General features: G+C 46.0%; 1 protein-coding gene across 1 annotated transcript; it reads left to right on the top strand.

Moving 5' to 3' along the window:
* Positions 1-346: 346 nt before the first annotated feature.
* On the top strand, positions 347-9,490 carry Eif3f (eukaryotic translation initiation factor 3 subunit F). The gene is made up of 8 exons (XM_021166844.3): positions 347-753; positions 5,548-5,618; positions 5,838-5,917; positions 6,227-6,364; positions 7,993-8,084; positions 8,443-8,579; positions 8,692-8,805; positions 9,261-9,490. Exons 1-8 carry the CDS (start codon positions 378-380, stop codon positions 9,336-9,338), a joined length of 1,086 nt encoding a protein of 361 aa, XP_021022503.1. The 5' UTR covers positions 347-377; the 3' UTR covers positions 9,339-9,490.
* The last annotated feature ends 1,231 nt before the right edge of the window (positions 9,491-10,721 follow it).

The raw sequence follows: 10,721 nt of genomic DNA, 5'->3' as shown, positions 1-10,721 counted from the left end.
ATAAGTTAAATGGATGTAACAATGAATCCCCTGTAAGACTAATATTTAATATCCATTTAAGTCTTAAACAATTACGACCTTTTCACTACTCTGTGCCGCCACCTGATGGCAACTGTGTAGATTGCTAGTTGCTTCCTCCCCACTCCCACCCCAGGAAGTCCTAAAGTTACTAGGAACTACTCTGGCCTGCTACACACTGAGTGCACATCGGACGGAAATTAAAGCGCACACCGCGCACTAAACCTTACAATCAGCCGGAAATTTCATGTCCAATAGTCATCAAGATATGATTCACGTGGTACAAATTTAGCCAATCAAATTTCTAATTCCCCCAACTCACGCCCTTCTGTTCTAGGCTCTCTCTCTTTCTCGGCAAGATGGCTTCTCCTGCCGTACCGGCTAGTGTCCCTCCTGCCACTGCAGCCGCAGCCCCGGCGCCGGCCGTCACCGCAGCCCCGGCTTCAGCCCCGACGCCATCCACGCCAGCTCCGACACCGGCTGCGACTCCCGCTGCGGCCCCGGCGCCCGTCTCGTCTGATCCTGCTGTAGCTCCGCCTGCAGCTCCGGGCCAGACCCCAGCCTCCGCGCCAGCCCCTGCGCAGACGCCGGCGCCTTCGCAGCCCGGGCCCGCCCTCCCAGGGCCTTTCCCGGGCGGCCGCGTGGTCAGGCTACACCCCGTCATTTTGGCCTCGATCGTGGACAGCTACGAACGCCGCAACGAGGGAGCTGCCCGAGTTATCGGAACCCTGTTGGGTGAGTTCTGGGGAAATTGATGTTTTCTTCCCGTCCATCTTCCTATTCCTCTCGTTCCATCGCCCCTGAACTCTTAGCCTGTTTCTCTTTTTGCACCTTCCTACTGTGGCCTACTTCCCGAGTGATCTGAATTCAGCCGAATTGCCGTTATGCCACAGAAATGTGCAAGGAGTAGGTATAAGCTATTGCGTAGTTTGTGATACTTGATCTACACGTTATTTTATACTCCCAACAACGTGGTACTGAGAGGGCATGCTGCCAAAAATGAAAGCTCAAATGCCAGCAAGTTCAAAGCCCTTGACCCGTTTAAACAGAGTACCCACATTCCCTCTCTTAGGCAGTGACCTACCACCACCCCAACACAAACAAAGTGCCCACCACCCATGTTAGGGAAGAGGATGTGTCAGAAGCTTCCTCCAGTTCAGATAAACCAGGTATATTTGTAACATATTCTGGATATATAATATCTAGCTTTCCTAAACTTTTCAGACAGGCATGTGTTCCAAGGTTTTCCCACATACTGGTTCATAAACCCTAGATATGCCCAGCTCCAAGTTCTCCCCCACCTCACTCCTCTGATTTTTCCTTTGGACACAGACTGTCGTTGTATTACGTGTCTGTCGCTAACCTTCAAGATGAAGAGTAATCTTTCCTTTGCCTGTGTTACAGTTTTGGGAAAGTAGATAGTTTATGTTAAAGTAACTTGTAACCCTGACAAGCACTAAAGGCCGTTGAATACATCCCTTTCTCGGGGGACTGCCAGTCCTGTCCGGCTTGTTTCCTCTCCGCCTCAGTGACAGCTTTTAGATATTGCAGTCCACTTAAGTTGCATCTGTCATTTCTTACTGGTGGTCTTGTAGCAGGGCGTGCACCATAGAAGACAGTTCAAGTACTGCAAAGAGAACAGTTTGTAGTCAGACTGCGGCAATTACTAGCTTTGTGTCCCCTGACAAATCACCATCAGAGACCTCTTCAGCACACAGGGTTTTGTTTGGTTTTTCAAGGCCAACAAACACTTTTTAAGATATATATATTTTATGTGCATTGGTGTTTTGCCTGCATGAATGTTTAAAGGTGCCAGATCCTCTGGAACTGGAGCTACAAATAGTAATGAGCCACCATGTGGGTGCTGGGAATTGAACCCAGGTCCTCTGGAAGAGCAGCCAGTGCTTTCGACCACTGAGCCATCTCTCCAGCCCCATCAGACAGTTTTTGTGAGAATGAAACATTAGAGCAAGCAGTTAATGGTTGGTACACCTCAGGTACAGTTGTTGGCATTCCTCTGTCACATAGTAGGCCATACCACCCACCATACATTTCTTTATCTTTGACAGTGTAGGGGTTTGCAGGAATTTAGAGTTGATACCTTGTCTTGTATCAAAACATACTTGCGTTCTCCTTGCCACGTCTTTCATGCTCTTCACTTTATTTCAGTCCACAACTATAATACCGACTTCTCTAGTTTTAGCCTGTAACCTGTGTGTTGGCTTCAGTAATTGCCCTACTATGAGCTTCTGTAACAAAAGAATTTTCTATCAGTGACTTGCCACTGAACAAATGCTTTGAACATGCTATCTAATTTCCAGTCTTTGGAGCTGTTTAACTAAAGGAATAAATGTCTACCCAAGGTTTATCTTTACCCCGTTTTTATCATAGGAAGGCTAACTGTAGTGTGTGGATTCTCTATCAGACCGAATCCTGCTCAGTGCTCCCTTCCACTGTTACAAAACAGTTACTGATTTAAAAAATAAATAAATAAATAAATGGATGAAGCAATATGTGCTTGGCAGGAGCTTGGACTTTCTTGGGTTTTAATTTGTAAAAGATTTTGTCTAGTTAAATGAAACCATCCTTGAGTTTTGTGTACCGCAGAGTTGTTAGGTACTTAGACTTCAAAATTAGCTGAAGAAACACTGCTATAACCTTAAACTCAGGATGGAAGCACAGTCCCTGTAAGTAACTACTGTACGTGTGATGAGTATTCTGCTAGCAGGTGTTCTGTGGAAACATAGATATAACTCCTTAAAAGGTTATGAAGGAGTCATAGCAAGATGTGCAAAATCATGGTAAGGTGCAACCCATTTTCAATGTGAAATAAGTCCTTAAAAGGACAGTATCCACATATGATTCCAAAAGGAGCAAGACCTGAATTTAAAAACTTACATGTTAGTGTAAGACTTTTAAATAATTTTCAATGAATATGCCCATAGGTTAAAGTTCTCTGTAGGCACTACTAAACCTAATGTCCTTTATCCTTTGAATAAAAATCTTAGCTATTCAAATTATAGAATATAAAGATTACTAGAAGTATATTTTAAATATCATAGTTTTGAAAACTCTGAGAATACCCAGGAATGCTAATTTTTTTTCTCTGAATCTCAAAATATAGCATGCCAGGAATTTGAAAACTGTGTTCACTTATGTAGTGGTTCCAAAATATATCACTGTTGAGAAACAAACTTTTTTTTTATTTAAAACAATTTTTAAAAGAAGGTCCTGGCAAGTTAACTATCTGAAGAGGTTGGCATCCCAGGCTTACGGGAGGGTGGCAGGAAGTGAAGCCCTCAGTGGTTTGGACACCTGCCTGTGGGGCAGGACTCCCAGGGAGCTGAGAAGACTCCTCCAGGCTGGTCTCTGCAGAGGCCCATGACCAGCCCTCATTCCAGAGCTGAGGCAGGGGAAACTAGAGAACATGCCTGCTTTGTGGAAAGTAGTAGACCTGAGTTGGGGCTAAAGGAGAGCACCTGAGAAGGGGATGCAGAAAGTGAACTCTAGGAAGTAGAGCTCGCAGGACAAGGCGTGACAGAACTGCAGCATGAGAGGGGTTTGGGTGAGTTCTAGACCTGCCGTTGTGCATACAAGAAGAAAGGACAGAGTGTAGCTTGGGCTTGGTGGGTATTCCTTATGAGGTGCCACTGAGTGTACCAGTGGATTGGTCAAGTAGAAAATTGAGTAAGCAGGGCTGCCAGGGTGCTTCACCAGCCTGCCCGTGCTTCACTTCCCAGAACCCACATGATGGAAGGAGAAAACCGGCAAACGGTCCTCTGACTTCCACGGGCAAGCAGTTGCACACCCATAATTAATCAGTGTAAAAGAAAGGCAAATTTTAACAGTAAGTGTGAAGACACAAATGTAAAGAGGTGTGGGCAAGTCTGCCCTAGCCCCCAGAAGATAAGTAACTGAAATACAGAGGTAGATGTACTCATCTGCCACAGGGATTGGTAGCTGTGTTTTTTAAAAAAAAAAAAAAAAAAAAGTCAGGAAATATTTTTAGCTTTGTGTGCAGTCTGTCACAGCTACTCAACTCTGCCCTTGTAGCAGGAAAAAAAGCCATAAATAATGCAAAAGAGTTTGGGCACATAACCATGAACTGAAATGTTTCTGGGCCAGGACTTGACCTAGAAAAGAAGCATAGAGCAAAAACTGGGAACACTAACAATGCTGAAACCCTGAGGTGTCAGAGGAGCTAACAGATTAGGAAGAGAAGGGAGAAAGCTAGAAGAGACTGGTATACTGGAAGCCCTAGGAGTAAAGGCTCTGAAATGGGGGAAGCAGTCACAGCAGTCAGAAGTTGGTGAGTGTTCAGATGACAGAAGGTATACCTGTGTGTTAAGAACCTTGTCTTAGGGTTCCATTGCTGTGAACAGACACCATGACCAAGGCAGCATTTAACCGTGGCTGCTTACTGGTTCTGAGGTTCAGTCCATTATCATCAAGGTGGGAAGCATGGCACTGGAGAAGGAGCTGAGAGTTCTACGTCTTATTCAAGTTCTATGTCTTATTCAAGGGAACCCAGAAGAAGACTGGGCTTCCGTCCCACATGGCTAGAAGGAGGGTCTCAAAGCCCACTCCCACAGTGGCACACCTAGTCCAACAAGGCTATACCTCTATTAGCACCACTCTCAGGGCCAAGCATATTCAAACCACCACATAGTTCAGAAAATGAAACCATAACACTAGCCAACAAAAGACAGCACTAGCAGAGACATGTTACAAGGGGTAGGGGGTGAGGAACTTAAGGGAAGGTATCAGGACATCAAGTGAGAATAGCTGGGATCTATGGCTCAGTGAGATCCAGTAACTAATGTGAGAGTTAGGGGTGTGAGAGGAAGTCTGTGGTAAGGAACCCTCTGGGGGTGGAATGACCCTTTCACAGAAGATCATCAGAAAACACGAGTATTTAAATTACATTTATAACTAGCAAAATTGTAGTTATGAATTATCAATGAAAATAATTTTATGGTTAAGGGTTACCACAACATGAAGGTCACAGCATTAAAAGATTAAAAACTACTACTCTAGAAAGTACAGAGTGTTGTGGGGAAGGGCTGGTAGGGGGAATAGCAGGCAGAGGAGACCTTGCAAAGGAACACTTAATCCTGTCTGCTGATAGAAAGGGGGGGGGGGTCTCTGAGGTTGAGTTCTCTGGAAAATACTAGTTCTGTTGATGCTGGACTTGGGGCTGATGTGTTGGCTTCATGTTTGCTGACTTTGAGGCCATCTCCAAAAGCAGTCCTGGAGAAACAGCTTAGTTATAGAACACTTGCCTATCGTGCATAAAGCCCTGACTTCACTCTGCAGCACACAGAAGCCAGCTGTGGTGATGCATACCTGTACTCCTAGCATGAGGCTGTTGGAGACAGGAGGCTCAGGAGTTCTTGTTCCTCTTTAGTTAGAAAAGACCCTGACCCTGGGGGCAGGCGGGGGGGAGGGGGGGCGGGGATTGGGTAGTCAGGGGCCATGGGCTTTGAGTTCTCAGGATTATATAACGCCTGGCCCTTCTCTCTTTACCAGGAACTGTTGACAAGCACTCGGTAGAAGTCACCAACTGCTTTTCGGTGCCACACAATGAGTCAGAAGATGAAGTGAGTTGAGAGGATTTAAGCAGCCCCTGTATAGTTCACAGCCATTCAACCCCTGACTTCCCCGAAGGCCCCACTGTGCTGTGTCTGTAGCCAGAGCTGCAACTGAAGCTCTGCTTTCCCTGTCCACATTGGGCCTCCTCAGGTGGTGGGGGTTGGTAACTTTTCCTATTCAGCATATACTTGTAGCTTCTTAACCTCCTCTCCTGCCTTCCCCCTTAGGTGGCTGTTGACATGGAATTTGCTAAGAATATGTATGAATTACATAAAAAAGTCTCCCCAAATGAGCTCATCCTAGGCTGGTAAGATGGCGAGGGTGGGAGTAGATAGAAAGTCTCATTGAGGGCCTTGCTCATTGTCATCAGGCTGGATCTCGTCTCCCCTTTCAGACATAAAACACATAAAGCATGTGACTTGAGAGCCTATGGGATTTTGATGATAACTTGATCCTAGAAAGTCAAGAATATTTATTTTCAATTACAACTTTTGTTATGCAGTTTTTCATATTGTTAATTACTGCTAAAATGGGTGTGAGAACCCCGGCAACACCCGCTGCGCTGTTGCATTTGGTATTGGTGTCAGCTGCCCTGCATCTATGATTGCTGTTGCAGGTATGCCACAGGCCATGACATCACAGAACACTCAGTGCTGATCCATGAGTACTACAGCAGGGAGGCCCCGAACCCCATTCACCTCACGGTGGACACAGGTCTCCAGCATGGGCGCATGAGCATCAAGGCCTATGTCAGGTGAGCCCCTGGGCACACTCAGGTCTAATCCTGCCGCTTATTTTCTCTTCAGGAACTTTATTCCTCTTTTAACAGCTGTCATTAGAGTAGTTTCTAAAGTGAAGTCGGACCCCATAACTCACACTCACTCACTGGTCCTGCTTACGCTGGAGTATTTGTTGCTTGGAACCATTCCAAATGGCAGTGCCTTTAGCATCGTCTTCTGGAACAGTTAACCCACACATGATGTGTTGTTTATCAGGTTCTTCTGAGCCTGTATTTGTTGCTTTTCTGAATTATCGTTAGTTTTTCATTGTCTTGGTTTGCTTTCTGTTTTGTTTTGTTTTGTTTTGTTTTGTTTTTGGAGACAAGGTTTCTCTGTATAGCCCGGACTGTCCTGGAACTCACTCTGTAGACCAGGCTGGCCAGGGACTCAGAAATCCGTCTGCCTCCCAAGTGCTAGGATTAAAGGCGTGCACCACAACTGTCCAGCTTGGTTTGCTTTCTATTACTGTGATAAAACACAGACCAACACCAACTTGGGAAGGAGAGGGCTTATGTCAGCCTACAGATCCCAGTCTACATTGGGGGAAGTCAGGGCGGGAACCTGGAGCAGAACCATGGTGATGCTGCACGTACCTCTGTGCTCCCCTGGCTTGCTCAGACTGCTTTCTAACTCCACCTAGGACCACCCACCCAGGGGTGGTACCACCCACATCGGTCAAGAAAATGCCTCACAGACTTGCTTGCAGGCCAATCCAACAGAGGAATCGCCTAGCTTATGTCAAGCTACTACAAACCCTAGTCAGTGCATTCATTATTCCTAGGACTAAGCACAGTATTTATAGACTAGAAGATGCTAGCATTGTTGGGAACACATCTTTTAAGCTAGAAATAAGTATACTTTTGAACAGTAACATAGCAGTGTTGATACATAAAACTTGCTGCCGCTACACCACCATTTGTCAGGGCTTGCTGGGGAAGGCTTTAGCATCTGAGGAAAGAAGAGCTTATTACTATAAGTTGAGCCTATTACTGTGCACTGGGCCCTTAGCTAGTCTCCGCAAACTCATTTTCTTCAAAATCCAGATGAAAATGCAGGGTTGAAATAAGCACAATTTTAGTGAGTTACTTCTAGCGCCCAATCTAGTGGTTTGGGGCATGAACTTGTTTGGTGTTTTAGTGGTAATTAAAGGTGGCCACACCTTTAATCCCAGCACTTGGGAGACAGAGGCAGGTGGATTTCTGAGTTCGAGGCCAGCCTGGTCTACAAAGTGAGTTCCAGGACAGCCAAGGCTACACAGAGAAACCCTGTCACAAAAAAAAAAAAAAAAAAAGAAAAGAAAAGAAAAAGCACAGGCCCAGAGAAGAATGTTCTGGTGTGTCTGATTTCCCTGGAAATGGGTGTGTCTGGCCAGCCAGGAACATCCAGAGTCCTGTAATCCTCACTGGCATTATGGTGTATGAAGTCATCCTGTACCTTTCCAAGCCAAAGAGGAAAAGGAAAGTTTGCTCACAAGATAACTCTGGGACAGTCCCGGCCTTCTCAAGTGGAAGATACTAACTTTGCCTGCTTTCCCAGCCTAGTCTACACAAGGAAACTGCTCCCAGGGGCGACGGTCGATTAACCTTTTCTCCTCCTTCCCCAGCACTTTAATGGGCGTCCCTGGGAGGACCATGGGAGTGATGTTCACACCGCTCACTGTGAAGTATGCGTATTATGACACTGAACGCATTGGAGGTGAGTTTCCTTCCCTGCTGTACACACTTGGAGACCCTGGGATTATTCAAGAGAGGAGCTGTTTCTGACAAAGATGGAAGCCCTGGGTAGCTTAAAGAACACACTTAAGGTTCATGCTGACTGAAAGTTGAAGGTTTGTTCAGGGTGGGGAATTGTCAGTGTCACGGGCCATATAGTCATCCATATGAGGCCAGAACCATTAGCAAGCAGGTAGTCAGTCGGGGAGAGCAGGGATTTAGGAGAACTGACTGCTTCCAGAAGGCATGGAGGGAGTTAGTAGGTGGCTAGAGACCTCTTTCCTCTTGTCATGACTAAGCTTTCTCTGTTGTCTCTTACTGCCTGTCCCACACTCCCACAGTTGACCTCATCATGAAGACGTGTTTTAGCCCCAACCGGGTGATTGGACTCTCAAGTGACTTACAACAAGTGGGAGGGGCCTCAGCTCGCATCCAGGATGCTCTAAGCACTGTATTACAGTATGCTGAGGATGTGCTGGTGAGAATTGGGGAGGGAAAAGCAAGAGAGGGTGGGCATCCCTGCTCGGTCCGCTGGTGACAGGACAGTACCAACAGGACAGCGCCTCATTGAGTCTTTGTTCTGTGCTCAGTCTGGGAAGGTGTCTGCTGACAACACGGTGGGCCGCTTCTTGATGAGCCTTGTCAACCAAGTACCCAAGATAGTTCCTGATGACTTTGAGACCATGCTCAACAGCAACATCAATGTGAGTTCTGTAGCTGCACCCTGAGAGCTGGGTGGAGGGACTTCTGCTATGTCGTCCAGGTTGGAGGCAGTATAGTATGTTCAGGGCGACTCCACTTCCTAATGGCTTGTCTGAAGTACTACTGGTGTTGCCATGACTTGTTAACTAGACTCAGTTAGAAGACTTGCTAAAATCAGTTTAACAAAGTCAGTTCCTACTTTCCCCATCTGTGTTCACTGGGCACACACCCTGTACTCCACAGGGCTACACTGCTGTCAGTCCCCCATCTATGAGAATCAGAGAGGATAGCAGTCATGCACATTCCCTTCCTGGCTTCTACCTCCAACCCTTGTTCAGTCTGCCTCACCAGCATTTATCCAGGACTCCTCACAGCCAGTGTCCACGGTGGAGCTGGCTAACCAGCCTTTCTGTCACTGTTGCACTCAGCCTCTCACTGCTTATCCTTTGTCTTTCAGGACCTGCTGATGGTGACCTACCTGGCCAATCTCACCCAGTCACAGATTGCCCTCAATGAGAAACTTGTAAACCTGTGAATGAGCCCCAAGAGCACTTGTGCTGGTCGAGGTTTTCACCACAGGGCTGAGACCGAAGTGGAGGCAAAGGGTTTCTTTGTGGTCTTGAGTCACAGTGACTCAGTCAGCTGCTTGTGACTCCAAATAAACATAGCTTACCTTTTGTAAATGAACTTGATCTGATTCGAGTTTATTGTCGGCGAGGAGAAAGAAGCATGTTCCTGAACTCGTATAGAAGCCAGGGAGTGGGCACTGTAGGGAGAAGCTAGTTATGTTGGCATGACTCACCCACAGTGGCTGCTCCCACAGCCTAGGCTGCGGTAGCGTCACCCAGCCCCACACCAGGCAGATATTTCTTGGCACAGTGGTTTACAGGGATACTTTTTTCTTCTTCTAACTTAGGATAATGGTAAATGGAATCTCCAAGATTGTTTCAGTTTTTGGTTTGGTTTGGTTTGGTTTGGTTTTTTTCTTTCTTTTTTCTCCTTTTTTCTTCCAAAACATCTTACCTGGAATGGCAGTCAAGAGATTTGCCTTGTGCAGTGTGGAAGGACCTAGAGATGTGCTAGTGAGCCGCAACAGGATAAAGAATGGGCACACACCTCAGTCCTGGGACCCATGAATCCACAGGAGCAGAAAACCTTCATGGTGAGGAATAGCTGCTTAAACACTGAAATCACAGTGGCTGGTCGCCTTAGAGGTACAGGGAGGCCACCAAGTAGAAACAATGCAGGTGATTGACTGGACTAGTGTGAATGTGGGCGGCAGGTTAATGGGTCTAGAGACAAGTATGAATTGATGGTATTAGTATAGTATTTTTCATTATCACCTAGATTGATTCCAAACTTGATAGACATTTTTAAATGAGAGAAAAATTCATTGAAAATAATGTAGCAAAGAGGCGTTTGGTTTTTATATGTTGACTAGTTGATACAATGGAAGAACACTAAAATGCCGAGAAGTCTGGGATTGTAACTGTAGAATGCCTAGGATTATATGGAACTCTGGGAGAGTGGGAGTTCAGTCCCCAGCACCCCAGAAAATAGGGTGTGATAGCACACCTGTAATCCCAGAGCGGCATCAGATCCTATTCAAAACCTAACTGCAAATAGAATGCTAATGAGAAACACTGGCAGCAGTTACTTAAAGAGCATATTCCCAGATAAGAATGAAACTTTTCTTAAGGTAGATTATGTATTGGTCACAACACTAGTCAAATGCAAAGATACTTTGATATGGGCAGGCTGTTTCTAAATGTTTATATGGAAAAATATAAATGCCTTCCAAAACAATTTCTGCAGAGAGTACTACGCCTGTCTCTGAACTGTGACCACAGCAGATATACTGACTCAAAAGCAAGACACTCCAGTAGAGTGTTCTTAATCCGTGAGGAGGGACTTCCTA

The sequence above is a fragment of the Mus caroli genome, unplaced genomic scaffold (assembly GCF_978045245.1).
Source record: "Mus caroli unplaced genomic scaffold, Mus_caroli_1 scaffold_8, whole genome shotgun sequence".
NCBI classification, from domain to species: Eukaryota; Metazoa; Chordata; class Mammalia; order Rodentia; family Muridae; genus Mus; species Mus caroli.
This window is presented reverse-complemented; position numbering and strand designations above follow the sequence as displayed.

Excerpts from the sequence above, each read along its gene's own strand:
- Eif3f (XM_021166844.3), top strand. The coding sequence starts at position 378 with ATGGCTTCTCCTGCCGTACCGGCTAGTGTCCCTCCTGCCACTGCAGCC. Across the intron at positions 8,085-8,442 it reads TGACACTGAACGCATTGGAG|TTGACCTCATCATGAAGACG; the intron begins GTGAGTTTCCTT and ends ACACTCCCACAG. Across the intron at positions 8,806-9,260 it reads TGCTCAACAGCAACATCAAT|GACCTGCTGATGGTGACCTA; the intron begins GTGAGTTCTGTA and ends TTTGTCTTTCAG.